The 21,960-nt window shown below is 46.6% G+C and overlaps 1 protein-coding gene across 2 annotated transcripts in view; it reads right to left on the reverse strand.

The window, feature by feature from the left end:
• Nucleotides 1-320: 320 nt before the first annotated feature.
• Nucleotides 321-21,960, reverse strand: part of UQCC1 (ubiquinol-cytochrome c reductase complex assembly factor 1) — a 96,427-nt gene continuing 74,787 nt past the window's right edge. The window contains exons 8-11 of one of the 2 annotated variants that reach the window (XM_070381637.1): nucleotides 10,905-10,982; nucleotides 7,564-7,677; nucleotides 4,337-4,387; nucleotides 321-1,572 (exon numbers count right to left, since the gene is read on the reverse strand). In XM_070381637.1, coding sequence (XP_070237738.1) covers nucleotides 1,549-1,572; nucleotides 4,337-4,387; nucleotides 7,564-7,677; nucleotides 10,905-10,982 — 267 coding nt within the window. In that variant the 3' untranslated portion in view covers nucleotides 321-1,548. Of the gene's footprint in view, nucleotides 1,573-2,903; nucleotides 4,388-7,563; nucleotides 7,678-10,904; nucleotides 10,983-21,960 lie in introns of those variants that run through there. The other variant, XM_005900418.2, reaches the window with a different exon arrangement.

Below are 21,960 nucleotides of genomic sequence, written 5' to 3' on the forward strand. Positions count from 1 at the left end.
GATTCGTGGACTCACCTGGATCTCTGCAACCTTTTCTTCCCTTAACCACCAACTCAGTTGGCCCACTCAGTCTGAAAGTTTCCAGCCCTATGCCACAGATGCTCGCTTCCTGTTTTCCTTTCCACCTACCTAAACCTTGCCCATCCTTTACATCCCAACTCCCTTCAAGGCTTTTCTGACTCTGGAGCCTGAACCCTGTACTGACTTTCCCCGTTAATACGCCCACAGTAACCCAAGAAGCTGGAATACCACTCTAGGTTTCCTTTCGCTTTTCAGCGGAGCACAACTGGCCTTCCCCATGCCATGTTCCTTTTCTAGAACTCAAAGCATTGCACTTGAGCGTCAGACCGCCTGAGTCCACATGCAGGATGAATTCGGACCTCTCCAAGCTGCAGTCCTCCTCAGCAGTTCAGACGAGCTTATAGGTAATACTTACCTCACAGAATTGTCAGAGGATCAAATGAGATACTAAGTGAAAATACCAAGCAGCGTCTGGCACAGAACAGAAACACGAAAAATACTGGCTGAAGGGTGGGCTGGGCTTTAATCATAGTTTGATGTAAGAAAGCAATACTTGCAATGTTTAAATTTTTAGGCAATACTGAAAGCTTAGGGGAACTATTTGCTACACTGTTCAGGGTTTCTCATTTAAAAACCCTACACTGTTCTCTGAGATTAAGGAAAACATTTGTTTTTTCTGATTAATAAGCGTAATTCCTTTTATGTGACAGTGGGAACTATACAATCTTCGGCCGGCCTCACTTCTGCTGTTGGCTTCTAGGGAGCCCAGAGCAAGGTTTGTTTCTTTTTAAATTATTTTTGGTTGTGCTTGGTCTTCACTGCTGCACGCAGACTTCCCCTGGTTGCATGACTTGGGTTGCTCATTGTTGGCGGTACCCAGACTTCTCACTGAGGTGGCTCCTCTTATCGCAGAACACGGACTCTAGAACACAGGCTCAGTAGTTGTGACACACAGGCTTAAGTTGCCCACCGCATGTGGGAACTTCACAGATCAGGGATCGAACCCGTGTCTCCTGCATTGGCAGGCGGATTCTTAACCACTGGACAACCAGGAAGTTCCAGAGGAAGGTTTTATCCTCAATTGCAGGTTTCCTCACTGACCTGCGGGAGGCAGTGTTGGGTGGGAAGAGAGCGAGAGCCCCGGGGCTGAAGATGAGGGCTGGGTAGCCTTCCAGGCCTCTCTGAGCCATAGTCCCCTCTCTTGCGTAAACAGGAGAAAGACCAGGAAGAGGAGAATACCTATTTAACAGGACTGCTTGAGACAACTGATAGACTGCCCCAAAAGTCATGTGTTAACATGATTTTTTTCCCCTCCCAATACTTGTATCTTATCTTTTAAACTTTGTTTTGCAGTTTTTACACCTGTTATCTCTTAATCTGCTGTTATCTTTTCTGGAAGTATGCAAAAGTGTTAAGTCACTCAGTCGTGTCTGACTCTTTATGACCCTATAGACTGTAGTCCGCCAGGCTCTTCTGTCCATGGAATTCTCCAAGCAAGAATACTGGAATTGGTTGCCATTCCCTTCCTCAAGGAATCTTCCCAACCCAGGTCTGGAAGTATACAGAATACAAATAAAAGAAAAAATTATTCCTAGAGAGCAATATCCCTGATGGCAAGAAACCACATCTCTCACTTGTTCTGTATAACAATCTGCAATAGAAAAGCATTTAGCTATAGAAAGAATGTTTGGCTTTCATTCTTATTTGAAGGCAAAGGGAGGCACTTCATACTGAACTGTTAAAATAAGCTGAACTGTAATACAGACTGAGAACAGTCCAGAAAGGGGCTCCTGTTTGGTGATTTAGTCATTGATTCCTTCTTTCATTTATCAAATATCACCCTGATGCCTACTAAGGTCCGGGCATGCTGCTGGATGCTGGAGAAACAAAGAGGACTGATCCAAACACCAGCGCCCACTCTCAAGGGGCTCACAGTGCAGGGTGGAGGGTGGGTATGTAAAAAAATAGTTCCACTGGAGGATACTGCCTGGGGTGGACAGGAGAGGTGGCATGGGGATATGTGGATTTCTATAGACAGAAGAGGGGAGAGGATTCCAGGCAGAGAAAACATACAGGGTTGCCCCAAGTGGTTCAGTTTGCTCAGAGAAGAAATGGGCTGCTGCTGCTGCTAAGTCACTTCAGTCGTGTCCAACTCTGTGCAACCCCATAGACAGCAGCCCACCAGGCTCCCCCGTCCCTGGGATTCTCCAGGCAAGAACACTGGAGTGGGTTGCCATTTCCTTCTCCAAAGGATGAAAGTGAAAAGTGAAAGTGAAGTTGCTCAGTCGTGTCCGACTCTTAGCAACCCCATGGACTGCAGCCCACCAGGCTCTTCCATCCATGGGGTTTTCCAGGCTAGAGTACTGGAGTGGGGTGAAATGGGCTAGAGACTCACAAAAATAAGAAGAGCCTGGCAGCCTCCAAGATGCCCATGGCCAGGAAGCGAGGGCTTTGGAAACATCACAGACGTGACAGATCGACATGGCTTTTTGAAACATGGCTCTGAATTACAAGTTGCAGTGTTTAATGATTACTCATCTTGTGGATACAGGACTTGGCCCTGCAGGTGGAGACCATCTGCTGCTGGAGGCATTCACAGAGGGCCCGTATGGACACAGGCCAACAGGGATGTTGAGAAAGGGAGTCCAGTTGTGGACCAGGGCTGAACTAAATGACCACTAATGTTCCTTCCAAATCAGAGATTCCATGATTCTAAAGCAAGCCCGGTAGCTGAACCGGGGCTGTGGGCTGGGCTCTGTGGTTAGGGAGCTGCCCTGGGCAGCAAATGGGTTAAGGCTCAAATAACTTTTATATATAAATTAATGTGTAGAGTTGGGAGCCAAAATCTGTTCCATTAATTTTTCCATCCATTCCAGGAGCAGTTAGGTACACACAGTAAAGTTTATTTTGGTGCATGGTATACTTCACTCCATTAAAAATAAATTAATCAGCAAATTCCTGCCTGGCTCGGCTCTGGTTTATGTAAATAGTGCCCAGCTGTAATGAGTTACAAGGTGTTATTATCTCACACACACAGAGGAGGCTTCACTCTGGAGCTCCGTGTGCAACAAAAGCATCTTAAATAAACTCAGAGAAGGCCGTTTGATTTGTAATGTTTTCACAGAAGTGGGATATACCTCATCCATATAGAGTTTCTTTATATGACTCATTTTATAGCAAGTTAAATGAAGGAAGTTTGATGGGGGTGGGGGGAGGGAGGGACAATATGGTTCTCCACCCCCTTCTTCAATTTAAAGAAAATCCCCCCAAAGATGACCCACACTCAGGGGGAGGAGACTAGTCCTCAGGGGCTCAGACCACGAGGGCTCTGCAGCACGTGCTCCGGAAGCTAGGAAGCGGGTGGTAGGCTGAGCACGGAGCGGGGTACTGGGGTGGTGCGATGAAGCCAGGAAGCATTCTCTTCCCCCCAGTATCTCATGTAAGGGGAGCCAAGGGAGGAAAGACAGCATGACTCTACCCCAGTCCAGTGGGGGCGTTGTGTGACAAAGGGAACTGTCTTGAGGCCTCAGGATGTGACAAGCCCCCTGGCCAGACAGGCCTCCTGGGTCCCCGAGGACGGGGTCAGCAGGAAAGAACAGTGACATTTCTGTGAACTGGAGACAGAAGCAGCGGCAGAGACCCCACCCCACCCGAACTTCCCTTGCTCCTGTCTCTGAGCTGGCACTGCTTCTCAACTCATGGCCTCCGCCACCTCAGGTGTGTTTCTAAAAAACCTGGGAATAAAGAAGAACCATGGCAGAGAGACGTCTCTGGGTCTTTTAATGGCCAACTCAAGCCCACGGCTCAAAGCTGGAGGACAGCGTGTGGTTACCCAGCCTGATTCAGCAGCATTACTCACTGCTTCTAGGCCACGGTGGGTCCTTGGGGGGAGGCAGCTGTCCCCTATCGAACCTACCCTTTCCCTTCTGTGGTCAATTACACGGTTTCTGGAGGGCACTTGGGGAGCGTGTGCAGGGAGCTCCTGCTCAGGGCTTCTCTTGAGGGAGAGGACACCTTAGAAGGGCTAAGGGTTCTCTCAGCACTGTACCCCACCCTATCAGACTCCTGGGCGTACTAAGAGGAAAATCAACACAAATGGGGCCAGGTATTTGACAGATGCTGTTCAAAGGTCAGTTCAGGCCACTTCCTGCAGGATCCTGAGCCAAACAGGCACCTCTCTTCTGGCAGTTCCTCAAAGCTAGCTGGCCAGCTGTTCGGAGGGACCAGCCCATCAAAGACCCTCGTCGTTATAAGTTGGGGAATGAGGCTTCAGGATGCTCTGAGGATTCTTCTCCACTAGAGGGCGCCAGCTCACCTCCCCTGTCAGAAGCAGATCCTCACCATTCATGGAGTCCAGGTACTGTATCTGCAACCAGACGAGAAAGTCACAAGAGCAGGACAGACATGAGGTGGCGCGTGAGGTGGTGGAAGGAACGAGCCTCCCAAAGGAGAGGACAGGGTTGGGGCAGGAGGGGCTTCTGACTATCCCAGCTCCCGAGCCCAGGGATCGGGGGAGGTCTCTGATTGCCCAGATTATTTCATTTAAGGGGGTTTGAGGAAACAAGTCCTTAAGGAAGCTTTCTCAGGCCTTAGGGAATTCCCCGCTGTACTTCTGAATGGACACATGTCTGACACACAAGCACTGACTTTCTGAACTGCAAGGACTTTCCATGGAGTGTGTGCTGGGGGAGACATGTCCTTGGTGTGTTTGTGTATGTGTCTGTTAATTTCTCTTGTCTGAGAAAGGGGCCCATAAATAGTGATGTGTGTGTGTGTGTGTCTGTTAATTTAAGTTCCCTTGTCTGAGAAAGGGACACATAAATAGTGATGTGTACCCCACAGGTCTTAGTAAGCACACCGCTAGTTTGTTCTTTAGTTGCTAAGTTGTGTCCAACTCTTTCGTGACCCCATGGACTGCAGCCCACCAGGTTCCTCTGTCCATAGGATTTCCCAGGCAAGAATACTAGAGTGGGTTGCCATTTCTTCCTCCACAGGATCTTCTCGACCCAGGGATTGAACCCACATCTCCTGCATTGGCAGGCAGATTCTTTACCACTGAGCCACCAGGGAAGTCAGTAACTGCTAGTTACTGGAACTTAAAAGGATGCTTCTACTCTCCTCGAGTAGGCTCTCACCGCAGGGTTAGTGGGCGCCAGCTTCACCCCTCTAGGATGGCTCAGGGGGGGTTATCCCCCTGAACAATGTGGAGATGGGACACTGACAGAGAACATGTACAGCTGCAGGGAGGGGTGGTCGGGCAGTTGGCAAGAGGCAGGGGCTCTAACGAGTGGCCAGGCCTTGGGTGATAGAGGCCTCCTCTGGAAGGATTCCCAAGCTCCTCCTAGTAAGGAGAAGAGAAATGCTTTACAGGAGACAGGCAAACTCCAGGGCAAGGGCTGGATCAGGGCAGGAGTCAGCACTGGATTCAAAAGATGAGGTTCCACTGTGGAGGTGAGAAGGCAACTGGGGGGCAAGGAGAGGTGGCAGGAGTCAGGAACCTCACCTTTGCCTCAGATCCAACTCCCTATCCCAAGAGACCCTCCACTCCTGCTGCTTCGTTTTTAGCCTTCGGACCCTCGTGCTCACCCTGTCATATATACCTCACGCCTGGATCTCCAATCTCCAGATCTGCTCTGCTGTCTTCCAGGGCAGAGATCAACCGACACTGTTATCTTCCCTAAAACCCACTCTTCTTTTCAATTACTCCATTCTGTCCTTAATGCCACCACTTTGCCCATCTCCTGGGTAGAAACTCTCAATTTAATCTCTGATTGCGTCTCGGGTGATCTACCAGACCAACTGGCATCACGGCCAGGACCAGCCTCCTGGTCTTCCCTGATTCACTCGCTCAGACTTAGTCCCTCCTTTCTTCAGCCTTTCACAGCACTCTGTTCCTGCCTGCATACATCACAGACTGACTTATTCCAGGGGAGCCTTGTGCCTGACTGGCTTGTCAAATCATGAGCTGGATCCTTGAGGGCAGGACTGGGTCTTAGTAATTTCTGCGCTCTCAACAGAGTGGCTGGCACAATAGGTGCTCAAAAGCTTTGCTGACAGAACTGGGTCCCCACCAAAGCTCACTGCTTGCCCAAGAGTTCCTTCACTGCTTTCCTACTGCCTGCCTCTCATCCGGGCACCAGGGGACTTCTTACGGGGGCACTGGTGTGGCAGTCCCTTCCTTCAGGGCCCTCAGAGAGGTCCCAGCTGTGCCCTTGCTGTGGCCCCTGGCACAAGCCCACCGCAGCCAATGGAAAAGTTGGGCTGGTCTCTCAGAAAACATAGCATTTGCTTTGCCAATTGCTGCTCCTGTCTGAGGGCGGGTCCAGTCAACAGTGTGAGCCTCAGAGTTCTCTGTGGGTGGGGTCCTCTGGCCACACTGCCTTCTTCCCGGCTCTGGCAGATCTGAAGAACGGTCAAACAGAAGTCCTGGCTTCTGGGGTTCTCTACCCTCTGGGTCTGAAGAGCCCTAGTATGTAGTTTTTCCAGTAATCACCCAGCTGACCCTGTCTTCTCCTCGGAGCCAGAGCCTGGCCTTCCCTTTCCTGGCTGTTGGAGGCTTGAAGGCCATGGACACAGGTGAATAAGGGAATGACTGTGAGGTGAGGCCCCTTCAGGTCCAGGAGCCAGGCCTACAAAGCAAAGGTGTGACTCATGGGACAGGCTGAGCTGATGAGCTGTCTGGAGCAGCTGAGCCTCTAGTGGCCGTATGAATCACTCAGCTGTGCAGCCTGACTCACTGGACGACCCTGGAAAAGCCTACATGTGCCTCTTGCCTGCCACTCAGCTCCCTCGTCCCTAACATATGGATTTCTCATCAATACAGAATTAGGGGGGCAGAGAGAACAGGAGTGAATTCTCCCTGGGCTCAAGGAAAACTGTGTAGTTAAGCAGTCCTCACTCGAGAGCTCTCTCTTAGAAGCTTTGAGAGCCCTGGGCAAGCCAGAGGAGTGAGGGATGAAGCGGGGGGACCCTGCTTGACGACAGGTAGCAGCACCCAGTGGGGAAAGGATCATGGGATGCTGCCTGGAGCCCAATCCTGCTAGAAGCCAGGGGTTCAAAGTGGGTACACAGGGGAGCTGCTCTGCACCCCGTGCTGTGGCCTTACAAGTGGACTGTGTGCGCCCAGGATCCAGCATAGCACTGGCACACGGCAGACAGCCGAGTGTGCAGTGAATCAACAACTGCAGGTTTATGAAAGCAGCAGGCCACTCTGCCCTTGTTCTTCTGTTCCTACTCCCCGCCCCCTGACCTAGCTCATGACTGGATCCAAAGAAGGGGCTCTTTTTTTTCTGGGGAGGGGGTCAGTGAAGTAGAAAAGGAGAGCTTTATTGCTTTGCCAGGCAAAGAGAGACACATCGGGCTTCTGCCTCGAAAACCTCTGTGTCTCCCAGAAGGTGCTCTTTGTCTATGCCCGCTGCTGACGTGATTTGGTTAGAACTCCCTCACACTGGAGTCTGGGAACTCAGCCTCTCATGACCCTCTGAACTCCAGCAGCCACAGACCTCAGGAAGGGCCCTGGAGGGGAGGGGAGGGGCTGCTCACCTGTTTCCTCACATACTCTACCAACAATTCAAGTTGTCGAGGGTCTTCGCATTTCTGGTTGAAGAAGGTTCTCCAGAGGGCGGCCGCCAGCCCACGGTCATCTGAAAGGATCCCCTGGAACACACAGCACAACTGGTCTTTTGGGGCGAACGGCAGAGCCAGGAGACAGAAGCTGGGGATATCGTGAAGACGCGGGCAACCCTAGGATCAGCTCAGAGGACGTGACACAGAAACAGGGCAAGTGCGTGGCAGAGCTGGGAGGGGTCTGAGAGGGCATGTGGCCTGCCCCCTTCATTCAATAGAGGAGGAAAGTGGGACCCAGAGGAGCCAAGCGGCTGGATAAAAAGGTGGAAGCAGAGATGTGGTCATGTCTGATGGGCCCTCCTGGCCACAGCTGCCTACAGCATCGCCAGGCCCAGCCAACACCCGAGAGGAGAGATGGGAGCAGCAGTAGTTCTGGTGCCGTCCACAAGGAATGGGGTCAGCATATTGTGAGTGTATACTTTCTCTTAAGAACAGAGTGTTACGTGTTTTGCTCTCCTGGTCCAAGGACACACATCTGCACAGCAACTAGGTCTTTGGGGATGGGAGCCTGGCACCTTGGCCTCACTGTCACCCAGCTCTGGGGTGGCCTGGCCTCCTCCAAAGCAGAGGAACAGGCTGTCTGGCAGGACTGCCATGGGCCACAGGGGAGTGCTCAGAACCTGTGTGTGCCTACCATCGGCTGTCCTGGCACAGCAGAAAGCACACTGTTGGGAAGCCCAAATATCACAGAGGCCTGCATCATGGACTAGGGCCATGTTCTAGCTTAGAGCTCTGAGGAAGGAGAGGGGAGGGTCCTGCTTCCTGGGCAAGGGTGACTGAGGGACAGGCCCTGAGAAGCTGTTCTGTCCAGGTGCTAAGGCAGCATGTGGAACCAGAGGAAGTGCTGACTGGGCCTTGGAAGTCAGCTAGAAGGCCAGATCATGTCCTGGCCCTGTCAGTTCCCAGCTCAGAGATGGTGGGCAATTTACTAAACCCAAGTCTCAACTTTCCCATCTGTTAAATAGAGACTAAAATTGCTGCCCTACTTATAGCATCTTTGAATTATAAGACAGAACATAAAGGCATTTTGTGAAGTGTGATATGAAGATTAGGCTTTGACATGGAGCTGTGAACAGAACTGAAACAACAGTGGGATCTGGGGACTGGACTGCCTGAATTCAAATGGCAGCTCCGTCACTCGGCAGCTGTGTGTCCTTTGGAAAGCCACTAGCCCTTCCTGAGCCCTGGTTTCTCATAACCTGAATGAGCCAAGTAACACCTGTGCCACAGAGTTGTGAGAATTAAGAGACAATGGTCATGGAAGGCTCTGTAAGCGGTAAGGACACTACACAAAGGGCCAGGATCACGTATTCGAGGTCCTGCTGTGGTCAGGCCCCCGGGGCACTGTGGTGCCTGAGGTTTGGCTTTAGGGCTGGGGCCAGGAAGGGCTGGGGCCAGTAGCGGGTACGGGCAGTTTGAAGGAAAAACTGTTCACCTGTCTCAAATGCCCCCTTGCTAAACACCCCCCACAATTCCACAGCTTAAGAGACTGTCCTGGCACAATGGCTGAGTCGGGAAAACCAGCTTCTTCCGGCATATGGGGGACAGGAGCCAAGAACAAGCTCGGGCACATCACCGTTCTCCAAGCTATTTGCTAACACAACAGCCTGCCTGTGTCTGAAGTGCCCTGGGCACATGCCGGAGTGCTGCTGGCAGCAACTCATATGTGCTACATGAGAGGGAACAGGAGTGGGAGCGAGTATTATGAGGACTTAGAAAACGAGCCCAGAGCACAGGACAGCAAAAGCCCCGGGAGCCAGGGCCTGCCACAGACAGGCAGCCTCGGCGATGGGTGAGATGGCTGGGAAGGGGCAAATCTATAATCAACTACGAGGAACAGGATGATTCAGACTCAGGTTAACAATGATAGCAATGTGACTGGTTCAGACTGTCAAGAGCTTCTTGCCACACCTGGCTCTGATGACCAGGTGGAAACTGTATGCCGGGAAGAAATTGTTACCCTGGCTGGGAAGATAAGTGCGCTCAGAGGTTCTCGAGCGAAAGTGGTTAATGTGAGGTCACGGGATGGTGCTGACCAGCTCGAGTCAGGATGTGGTGGCTGGCACAGAGCAGGAGCACAATACAAGAGGCTGAATAGATCAGTGAGCCCCACTTCAGCCCTCTTCCCACCACAATGCTAGTAAGCTGAAGACAAATGGGAGACTGGTCTGAGGGAGGAAGCAGGAAAAAAATGGGTGCCTAGAAGGCAAAAATTAGTTTGCCTAACAGTTTTTCCACAGTCTACTAGAATAGTGACTTGTTTTCCCTCACGACACAAAAAAAGCATCCTTCGAGAAACTGAGATGCCTAGGTCTAGAGGAACTGAGAGGAAGCCAACGAACTCTGGCCCTGGAGGACCCTGGAAGTAGACTGTGGCCCAGGGGAGGAGCGGAGAATAGGAGAATAGTATTTACTATTTACTGGGCACAGAGTTTCCATTTGGGAAGATAAGAGAAAATCCTGGAGATGGCTAGTGGTCATGGCTGCTCAAACGTGAATATACTCAATGCCACTAAAATGTACACTTTAAAATGGTAAATTTTATGTTATGTAAATTTTGCAATAAAAAATGAGACAGATCTAAATGTCATTAGGTAGGACATCCAAGATATACTGCTCAGTTAAAAAAAAGCAAGTTACAGAATGGTGAGCGTAGTATAACTTTCATTTGCATAAAGAAAACAAATCCATAGGTGCTTGTGTATGTACAGGTAACATCTGTAAGGACACCCAATAAACTCTTAACAAGGTTTTCCTCTGGGACAGGGAGCTGGGCAGGCGAGAAAAGGGGCCTTCTATTTTCTATTTCAACCATTTAGGCAGAGTTTCATGAATTTTTAAATGAGTGCGTACTGCTTTTATAACTGAAGCCCCCAAAAGCGTGTGACTTGTCTGGCAGACCATGCTGCTGATGTGGGCATGCCTTCCTCTCTCTGGAGCATCTGGGGCTGAGATATTGACCGACCTGCCTGTGTCCCTCCATCCAGCACCCCACAGGCACTCAATAAACGCCAGCTAGTTGAATGATCTGGCCATACTACGTAGTGCGTGCTTTCTCAAGTACCAGGCAAACTGCTGGGCGCACTCATTCTGGTTGCTGAGTCAATGAAGGTGAGGAAATAGTAAAATACTAAGTAAAACAGTAAAATAATGGCAGGCAGTGACGACGGCCCCTGAAGCTTCTTTCAGAAGTTCTCATCGACAGCCTTTGTTGGGGGAGGTCACTGTTCTGTCCAAGGCTTGGTAAACCATCTTACCTCATCATATCCTAAGATTGCGGCATAGAAGTTATTTGTCATAAGCATCATGTTCTTCTTCAGGATATAGGGATTAACCTACAGAAACAAAATGGCAAAAACAAAAGTATAAAAGAAAGGAAAAAAACCATAAAGTATGATTTTTGGCTCCTGACTGACACGGACAGCAGAACCAAGAAAGAAGGCCCTGACAGGTCAAACTCCCACCCCATCCTCCTATTTCTCTGCTCTGTCAGGATTCTCCCCAATTTGACAACTTCTTTTAGACTTTGGTCCCGAATTATACAAAGCAGTACTCAGTTTTATGAACTAAGCCCCAACTACATGTCAGGCTCTGTGCTGGATCCTATGAACACAAAGAAAAAGAAACGGCTTCTTGACTGGAGAAGCACATTGTCTAGTAAAAACAGACCTGTATTAATTAAAAAAAAAAAAAAAAAAAACCACACTGCAACATGTTACCTCCAATTCTAATCCCAAAGTGGGGAGCAATAAGTAAACTTTAGTACAAATGGTCTCTGCTTGGGGCGGGGGTGGTGGTGCTGCCGGGAAGTTCTCTAAGGAGGCGATGTTTAACTGGACCTCAGAGGAAGAGTAGTCTGACGAGAGAGCTGGGGGTAGGAAAGAGGACATTCGAGACACAGGGAATAAGCTGTACAAGGTGCAGGGGCAGGAAAGAAAATGAGGGAGGACGAAAGGGCAGGAACAGAAAGGAGTCTGATGCAGCAAAAGCACAAATGAAGTGGCCAGAGGTGGGAAGAGGAGGAAGAGAGGCCGGGCTGTGAGTGAGATGCTGAGGAGAAAGGCGAGCCCCTGAGGCTGTGAAGAGGAGGGGAGAACAGGATGGGCTGAACTAGTGAGACTGTTCATGTGAACGGACTGTTCCAGAAACGCAATGTCAGTGAGACTGTGGAGCCTCAGGTAGAACTCCTCTCAGGAACAGCCAGGTGAGCCTGAGGAACCCAGAGTGCAGTTCACGAAACCTCTTAAACAGGATAAAACTTTGACTCTGGGAATCTGACCTCCAGGAATATGCTTAGGGAAAGGGGTCCATGTTTCATTCCTCTCTGGCATCCCAGCAGAAAACTTGGTGTCAAACGTAATACATAGAAAGGGCTCGTTGACTATTTAAATGGACAAGTTTCAGAAACAACCCTGTCATGTGGAATTTTATATGGAGAATAAGGTTTGTGCTTAACAACTGTGACCGTTGCCCACCATCATCTTCTCCATTTACTGAGCACCTGTTATGGGCCATGTGCTTTACGGACACCATCTCTTCTGCCACTGGAGCTCAGAGAGGTAGATGTGCTATCATCATGCCTTTATAGACACAGAAAACTGAGACTCAGATAGGTGAGGTGACGTGCTCTAGATCCCACAGCAAAGTAGTGATGAAGTATCCAGGTCAGTCTGAATCCCAAGTCCATGTGCCTGACATTCCACCAGGTTCCTGCCTCCGGGAAGATGATTTTATTTTGGGTCATAAATCAAATACTGAATGATTTCATCCTGTGGTTTATCACTAGTCTCTGAAGAAGGGCAGAAAGGAGTACTGAAAGGATCTGGAGTTAGTCAGAAAACCTGGGTTCAAGTCATAATTCTGCTGTATACCTAGGATGCGATCTTGGGCAAGTCAAGCAACCTATCTATGTCCTTGTCTTTGAAATGCCCTACACAGAGGACTGGTTTGTAGAGCAAATGAACTAGCATGTACTTCATTCATCTGTTCACTCATTCATTTATTCCACGATGTATGCTGAAAGCCTTGGTAAGCTGCAAAGTGCTCTGCAAATGCAAGGAATTATGAGTAATTCCTTCTGGTTTGTTTATATAAAACTAAAACCAGCTCCAATACTTTATAGTCATGGACAGTTTTCAAAAAGAGAGAGAGAGAATTGTGAGACTCAAGACTGGAAAATGTGAGACTGGACGCAGCCAGTGGTGCAACCCATGACCTTTCCCACCCCACCTTCACCCAGGCCAAAACAGCCGTCCGTCTTTTGTGTTCCCAGAGCTCTCTGTCCACACTTCTCCTGGAGACACACCTGTCCCCTAGGGCACCAACCTGTCCCACTAGTTTTCGAGCAGCCCAAAGGCCATGAGGAACTCCGTCTGATGAATCTCAACACCCCCGACACCTAGGCTAGTGCCTGGCCAGAGCAGGGTTTAGGGCTGGCATGCTGAGGACTAAATCCTCACAAGGCCTGAGTGCCACACAGAGTGTGTTCTATCCAGTCACATCCTTCTGTCTGCTTCCCTTTATTGCTCCTGAGTACCTTCCGTGTTTCAGAGATTTCAGAACTGCTGAACTTCTTACTGTGCCATCTTCCACTATGGGCTAAGGTAGAATCAAGAAACAGGCCAGAGCTTGAGTTACTTCCTTCTGCAAGGAGATGGTGGGACTACAATCCATCCTCCTGCTGAGGGGCTCCTCTCCCTCCTCCCGTATGAGTCATTCTAACTGTGCAAGAACCAGAGTGGGACACCCCTGAGGGTCCAGTGGTTAAGACTTTGCCTTCCAATGCAGGGGGTGCAGGTTTGATCCCTGGTTAGGGAGCTAAGATCCCACAAGCCTCGCAGCCAGAAACCAAAACATAAAACAGAAGCCAATGTTGTAACAAAGTAAATAAAGACTTTAAAAATGGTCCACATCAAAAAAAATCTTAAAAAAAAAAAGAATCAGGGCCACAAGGGATGATGTCAGAGATGTCGAGCACAAAGGCAGCAAATGTCCGAGGTAAACATTCACTGACCTGCTCAGCAGAGCTGGCTTGTGTGCTACATCAAACCAGTCAGCTTTAGAGCTGGAAGGGCCCTCAGACGTCACCTTGCTCATCCCTTTGAGGAAATGGTGAACTGAGACCCCAAAGGGGAAGGGACGCCGCCCCCCAAGTACCACATCAACTTAGTCTCAGAGCCAAGATTAGAACTAACTTCACCATGTGCAAGGCATTTCCAGAGATCACCAACACATTAACATGCAAATTTCAATTCCTGCTTTCCAATAAGGCTCATTTACATACAGCATCCTTTCTCCTCTTGGGATGCACCTGAGTTCTGGCCCACTATTGCCCAGAAGGAATGGAGAGGAGCAGTCCAATTCCTTATAAGCAAGGATCCTCTACCTCCTGGTTCTCTAACTCTGGTGACCTATAAGCTGCCTTTCCCCTCACCTCCAGCTGAGAGGTGGCAAGCTGCCATAGCTAGGAATGGTTTTTAGATCTCATCACTGAAGCAGGATTAGATCATGAAAGGGGCCCTTCCTGGAAGAGGGTGGAAGCTCCATCAACGCAGACACATGATCTGCAGGCAACAGGTGAGGGTAAGTGACAGCAGCTTCCTGAACTACTGGACTCGCCCTTCAGGGCCCTTCTAACCAGCCTAGCAGCCCAAGGGGGCTGGGTATTCCCTCTGGTGAATCTCTGCTGAGGCTTCCCAGGTGGCTCGGCAGTGATGACTCCGCCTGCCAACGCAGATGTGGGTTCAATCCCTGGGTCGGGAAGATTCCCTGGAGAAGGCAATAGCAACCCACTCCAGTATTCTTGCCTGGAGAATTCCATGGAGAGAGGAGCCTGGCGGGCTACAGTCCATGGGGTCACAGAGAGTCAGACCTGACTGAGCAACTGAGCACAGACAACACACAGGACCTCTGCTGGGATCTTATTCCCTCACTTAAGCTTTTGTCTGCTGGTGTGCAGGTCCTCACTGCCAGATAATTCCATATGGAGCACCCTGCCCATGAATACATAGACAAATCAGATGAGAAACTCTCCCCAGCTAATGCTGGGTTGTTCTCTTATTAAACGCTTCTCCTTTCCATAATGCTTTGCTTTTTTATAAAAACCCATACATATAGCACCACCACAAGGAAAAGGTTCCTTTTATATCAGTTACTCATATTTTCCCATTTATTTAAGCTATTAAAATTCATGCAGATATTTTATAAGCCATCAGGATTTGGTGACTGCTATTACTGAATGTTTAATAATAAACGAAACAGAAGAAATCAGAGGGTTAAATGATGACTGCAATTCCTGTAATGACTTAATTAAATTTTTATTGAGTACATAAACTATGATGTCACTTCTAGCCAACCATGGGTCTGCTTTCCTAGCATGTCACAGGGTGGGAGCACTCGATAGGAGGCTAGGCTAAATGAGCAGCAAGTCTCAGCTGAAATGGGGAGGGGAGCGAGGCTCATGTAACACACTCAATAAATTATCCGTTCATTTTTAAACAAAGTCCATGAGTTATAATATATTTGCCGTGCACTTTTTATGACATAATAAAAACGTTACCTTAAGGATTACTTAACACATACTACAAATGTTACAGCAGAGGCAGGCACAAGGGGCAAAGAAAACAAACACGCGCGGGCCAGGGACGGGCTGGAGTCTGCGTCCCGGGGGGCAGCACAGTGCATTAAAAAGGCAGTGCAAAAATGGTGGGGGGCGCGGGGGACAGGAGTTCAGGGCTACTAATCAGCAGATTAATGAATGAGACAACCAACAGGGAGCACAAGTAGAGCAATAATGAATCTTGCAAGGCACATGCTTAATTAATGTAGTATTCTCAAGGAGGAATATTTGCTTTAAAGAGATGCCAGTTCGTCTGAGGCCAGTTTGCTGCCCTCTTTCCCCTTTTCCCTGTCGCTACTCTTAAAGACATTTATGTGGCTCCTTAACGGAGGAACTGATGATGGAGGGGCTGATGGAAGATCAAGCTGAAACTCTTCCGTGAGCTCTGTAAGGTTCCTAGTGTTCCTAGTTCTTGGTCGTCTTTCCTGCCTCACCTCCTCCCGTCTCCCTACTTCTATCTCACCCTCTGTCAGAGTAAACAATGTGCAATTTCCACAAACATGTCATGTTCTCTCCTGGGTCTCAAGCATACTGCTGCCAGGAATCCTCCTTTCTTTATCCACAGGGATGCTAAGTCCTTCTTATCCTCTAAGACTTAGCTTACAAATGATGTCTTCTAAAAAGCCTCCTCTCTCCCCAGTCTACAGGTGCCACAAAAGTGTCTCAGAAACAGTCCCCATAATTCACTATTTACCACGTGCCAAGAACCACGCTAAGAGCTTCATACACATAAGCTCACTAAATCTTTCCCAGTGACTGAGATAGGTGCTATTAACTATCCCCACTTTAGAGAAGAGGAAACTGTTATCTGGGAAGGTTAAGGTTATACAGCTAGGAAATAGTGGGTCAGGATTAGAATACAGGGCAGTTCGACTTCGATGCTTACCTATGCTGGAACAAACACCATAAACAATGTGGCTGCCCTTCCATGTGGCCTGCGTCTCAGGTTATCAGTGGAGGCAGGGCTAAAAGCTCCTACGTGTGGGCGTTGTGTGTGTGCTCAGTCACTTGGTTGTGTCTGACTCTGCAACCCCATGGAGTGTAGCCTGCTGGGCTCCTCTTGTCCACTGAATTTTTCAACCAAAATACTGGAGCAGGTTTGCCATTTTAAATCCTCTTCCAGAGGATCTTCTTGCCCCAGGGATAAATCCCATGTCTCGTGTCTCCTGCACTATCAAGCAAGTTCTTTACCACCAGTGCCGCTATAGTTGTGGGTAAAAACAACTCAGATATTCCCAATTACAAAGGTAGCTAGGAGTGGGCTACCAGATGGGTGATCAGTGGCCAATTACTAATATTAAAACATCAGACGTCTCCAGTAAAAGCTAAGCCCCATTCCTGGGTAAACTGGGGACAAAGGTATAATTATGGTGCAGGAGAAGAGAATGAAAGAAAGTCAGCAAGGGCAACACAAGAACTGATGAGCGTGAAGGTAATAATAAACGTTAAGGCTACTGAGGCAAAGCTGCTAACAGGAGCAGGCTAATAAGAATTTATTAGAATGAAAGAATGATAAAGGGTGCCTAGAACTGCTGACTGAAGCATAAGTATCAAATTCAATGTAAGGCTATAATGCAGCACAAAAGATAGCGAGTCAAGTCTCAGTTGTCTTTCTAGGGATTAGTAATGACAACACCAACACTGCAATGTCAACACCACAGGCTATAGTTATTTCGTGGCAACAGGCTAATGTGCACTGAACATCAGCCAGTGTAATGTTAGAAATGAGTTCACTGTGCAGTATTATGAGAAATACACAGCAACAGTGAAAACAGAAGGGCACATGGAGAGACCAAATACACGTGTGCATGTAACTCACTTGCATTATAAATGAAAGGTCTACCGAAGATCTTTTAGCAATGATCACAAAACCCAACAAATACAACTCTGTGTGTTGTGTGTGCATTCAGTAGGTCCAGGGAAAACTGTGTTAAGACCAAGAAGAAAAGGAAAAATCATAAAAGATGGACATTTTCTTTTCCTTTTTTTTAAAGAAAATGTGAACATTTGAGTATAACATGTGCCAGTTGTGATGAAAAACCAACTTAAACATGGCATGAGATAATCCTTACATCTCATCTTAATAAATAATTTCAAACGTTTAATGCACAAAGAGAAGCTTGCTACACTGAAATGCCTTTAAAAATATTTTTCCTTATTATTTATTTGTATGTTTTGAAAGTCCCAGTTTTACTGCTTGGGATCTGAATACTCAAGATCTGTATAGCTTGATAATGTTCTAAAAAACAAAGCTGTGAATTTCTCAATATGAAATTCTGAATGGTTACAAAGTACAGGAGCCTTTTCCTCAGGCTTGGAAAACAGCAAAGCAAGAGATGGCTGTCTGTGGAAGTTAGTCATTTACTCTCTTGACAAGGCATTCAAACACATCCGCAAGCCCGTAATCACCCTGAAAAGAAGCTGATGGGGTACAGTAAGGTCCTGGGAAGATCAAACTATCACGCCAAGTTAATTTTCTTCCATGTCAAGACATACAAGGTGAGAGGGAGATAGCCATAATCTCTAATTTCTGAAGTTTCTGAACACATCTCATGCATATTGATAGCGGTATCAACACCGGCTTCAAAGAGTGGCTCTTTTAACAACAGCACTGATAGCACGACATCCTAAAGGAAACAATTCGGGGGCGGGGTGGGCCCTCTCTGTACTGCTCATAATTATGATAGTGGAGGCAGCAATGATGAACATACATCACATTCGATTTGACAATGTTTCCATGTGTATGATCTTATTTGCGCCTCACAACCATAATAACCTTGCCCTCCAAGATCTCATAGACTGATTGTTATCCTGAATCTATAAACAAGGAAACAGAAGCTCAAAGATGTTAAGTAACTTGCCCCAAAGTCACACCCTGCTTTTGTGTTAGCAGTCAGGGCTGGAACTTTTATCTCAGACAGCTGGTACCTAAATCTAGCGTCTTCTCTCCAGTTATCACACCTTTCTGTATCTGATGAGTCATATCGGAAATGGAGAATCACATAAGCAAAAAGCTCCAACTGCTAATTTCAGTACTTTGGAAAACAAAAGTAAAATGGAAATGACTGAAGTGTTGAAAAATCATCTTAGAAACAAGACGAGACTCAACAAGGTCAAATGCACAGTAGCACATCTAGGACAAAATAACAGGATGAAGGAGGGTCTGACTATGGAGTCATAATTAAGACCCAGAGCAAATTCCTGATCATGAACTGAGAAGTGTGATAGGGATAATCATAACTGAATATATCAAAAGAAATGCAGTCTGCAAAGCTCCGAAAGTTTTCCTTCCTCTATTATTGTAATAGTCAAGTCTTTTGTTTTAGCTACAGTACTTAAGAATAAACATGAGGAAACCAGATAAATTTCAGTGAAGAATGTCAGATAGGAATGATCACACTGCGTTGGCACCGGTCACAAGGCAGGACAGTCGATTCTATGGCCAACAGAAATACTCAAGAGGCTATTCCGCAGGTTGGCCTCATGGCTTATATCATCAGCCTCAATGGATCAGCGGATCCTGGAAGTATCTGATACTACCTGAATGGACATCACTCATTCTTTCTGTATCCCTTCCCTGGGGCCTTCCTACTCCTCTCCCACTCCATGAGCTAGTAGGCCGCTGATCCCAGAACTTTGTTTCCTCATCACAGACAGAGACGGGCCCAGAATCTAAGCTAATCTAATCAGACTGTTGTTTCTGTCTAGAAACATCCAAAGATAAAAAGACAGCTAAAGCTGGATCATCCCAAAGAGGATACTAACTCCCTATTGCTAACACTAGGATCCCTGACTCCCTTGTATCTTTCCTACCTGAGGCCGGTCCTTAAACTGTCCTTTCCATCCTATGAGCCTTAGTTAGCCCCCAGTAATCCCTTGCTTGTTTAAATTAGCTGTGGTCTCTGTTGCGTGCTCATTCATCAACTCAATGAAACCTCTCCATAATAATACCATTAGCTAACATTTGCTGAATGCTTGCCATGTGCCAGCAACTGTATTAAAAACTTTGTATGCGTTATTTCTTTAATCTTCACAATAATCCTAAAAAGGGGGTGTTACTGTCCCCACTTTATAGAAAAAAATTACTGTTTTCTGTTAATATTTTTATCAGGAAGACTTACTGTATTATTTTAATAATCTGTTTACAAGTTGTCCCCCCACCCATTCATTGCCTTAGACTGCAAACTCCCTGAGGGCAAAGATGGCCACACTGCTCAGCACATGTCTCTAAAATGAATCAGTATAGTACTTCCTGTCATGATTACCTCTTATATTATTGATGCCCAGGCACTTTACCAATCTTAAGATGATTTCCTGAGTACGAAGATTTGGGAAGGCGTTGAACAACTCTGATACATGCTGCTGCTGCTTTCGTGGTTTTCAAACACAATTCTACTCTAGCTTGAGGACGTCCAACTCCTGTTCTTTCAGTCTGTTTTCACATCACCTCTGAAACGCCATACCTCTCTCAAAGCAATCTCTTCCACTGAAACAAGTTTCAAGACCACTTTTAGTTCTATTAGTACCATCTGCTTGAATCAAAATGCATACACAAACAGTTTGAAGTAAAAAGGAGTTTGTGATTGAAATTCAGAGAAAGAATTTTGTGGTTACCAGGGTAAGAAAACATCAAGTGGGCGACTGAAGTTTTTCCTTCTCATGCTAACAAGATAATAGCTGATTAACTCTGTGATGTGAACAGATTAAACATTAACAGGCCTTTGATCCCTACCTGCTCTATCACAAGTGCTATAGAAGAGTAATTCGGAAACTTTCGAAGAAGTGCTTTTCTGCTTATATTTCCAAATTGAAGAAAGGACTTATGCTCTGCAAACAAGTGCTAACGCATTGGTTTTCTGTCATTAAATACAAGATTTGGAAAGTGAAAACTGTTTAATTTTTCAGTGGTCACTGATGGCCAATAAGCAAGTTAAAACCAGTTATCAAGACAATTATCTAAAGCATAAACAAAGGATAATTCCATTTACACCTACTAGGATGGCTATAATTTTTTAAAAAGAAAAACAACAAGCATTGATGAGGATGCAGGAAAATTTGAACTTTCATGCATTACTGGTGGGAATGTAAAATGGTACAGGTGTTATGCAAAATAGTTTGGTGATTTCTCAAAAGGTTAAACATAGAACTACCCTATGACTCAGTAATTCCACTCCTCACTATATATCCAAAAGAACTAAGACTTGAGACTGCAACAGATATTTGTATACCAATGTTCGTATCAACATTATTTACACTAGCTACACTATTTACATTATTTACAACAGATGCAAACAAAGTGTTTATCAACAGATGAATGGATAGACAAAAAGGGTATATACCTACAATGGAATATTACTCAGACATAAAAAGGAATAAAATTTTGATATACGCTATAATATGGATGAATCTTGTTTTTTTCTTTTTAATTTCTTTATTTTAGTTGGAGGCTAATTACTTTATAATTTTGTAGTGGTTTCTGCCATACAGTGATATGAATCAGCCATGGGTTTACATGTGTTCCCCATCCTGAACCCCCCTCTCACCTCCCTCCCAATCCCATCCCTCTGTGTAATCCCAGTGTACCAGCCCTGAGCACCCTGTCTCAGGCATCAAACCTGGACTGGAGATCTGTTTCATATATGATAATATACATGTTTAAATGCTTTTCTCTCAGATCATCCCACCCTCGCCTTCTCCCACAGAGTCTAAAAGACTGTTCTATACATCTGTGTCTCTTTTGCTGTCTTGCATATAGGGTTATCGTTACCATCTTTCTAAATTTCATACATATGTGTTAGTATACTGTATTGGTGTTTTTCTGTCTGGCTTACTTCACTCTATATAATAGGCTCCAGTTTCAATGGACGAACCTTGAAAACATCATGCCTAGTGAAATAAATCAGACACAGAAGGACAAATAATGTATCATTCCCCCATAGGAGGTACCCAAGACAGGGAAATTCATAGAGACAGAAAGTAGAAGAGGTTACCACAACCTGGGCAGAGTGGAAATGGGGGACTTACTTAATGGGCATGGAGTTTTTACTAGGAATGATGAAGAAATTTGGGGGCTAGATAGACAGTGGTGATGGTTACCCAACATTGTGACTGTATTTAATGCCAATAAATTGTATACCTATGAGTGGTTAAAATGACCACAATAAAAGATAACTCCAAGTGGTTCTTCCCACACAAGTATTTCAATCTGTGACTTAACCATGTATATGTATTCATTAAAACCTCTCATGGTATTTCTTGATTCTGAGCTGTAGTGTCATGAAGCAATTTATATTCCTTGCTAGACCATAAGCTGTCTGAATGCAGAATTCTTCATCACCTTCAACATGTTTGATAAGTATATACTGAGTGCCTATCATATTTTAGGCATGCTGGGTGTATAAGATGAAACCAGGTAAAACCCAGTACCTGTCCTCAAGAAATCTGTAATCTTATGTGACAACAAATGACTGGAACAGCATACCGTAGGTTAAAAATGGCAATGGTGAGTCTGGGGACTCAAAGACTTCAGAGATGAAATAATATTTATTACACTGGGTATTAAAGCATGAAGAGGGATCTGTACTTTTCAGACCAAAAGAATAGCATGTGTAAAGTCACAGAGAGCTGAACAACTACAGCATCCTCAGAGGAAAATCTATAACAAAGAGCTCATGATGGGAAGAAGAAGGCAGAGC

This window comes from Bos mutus, chromosome 13 (assembly GCF_027580195.1).
Source record: "Bos mutus isolate GX-2022 chromosome 13, NWIPB_WYAK_1.1, whole genome shotgun sequence".
NCBI classification, from domain to species: domain Eukaryota; kingdom Metazoa; phylum Chordata; class Mammalia; order Artiodactyla; family Bovidae; genus Bos; species Bos mutus.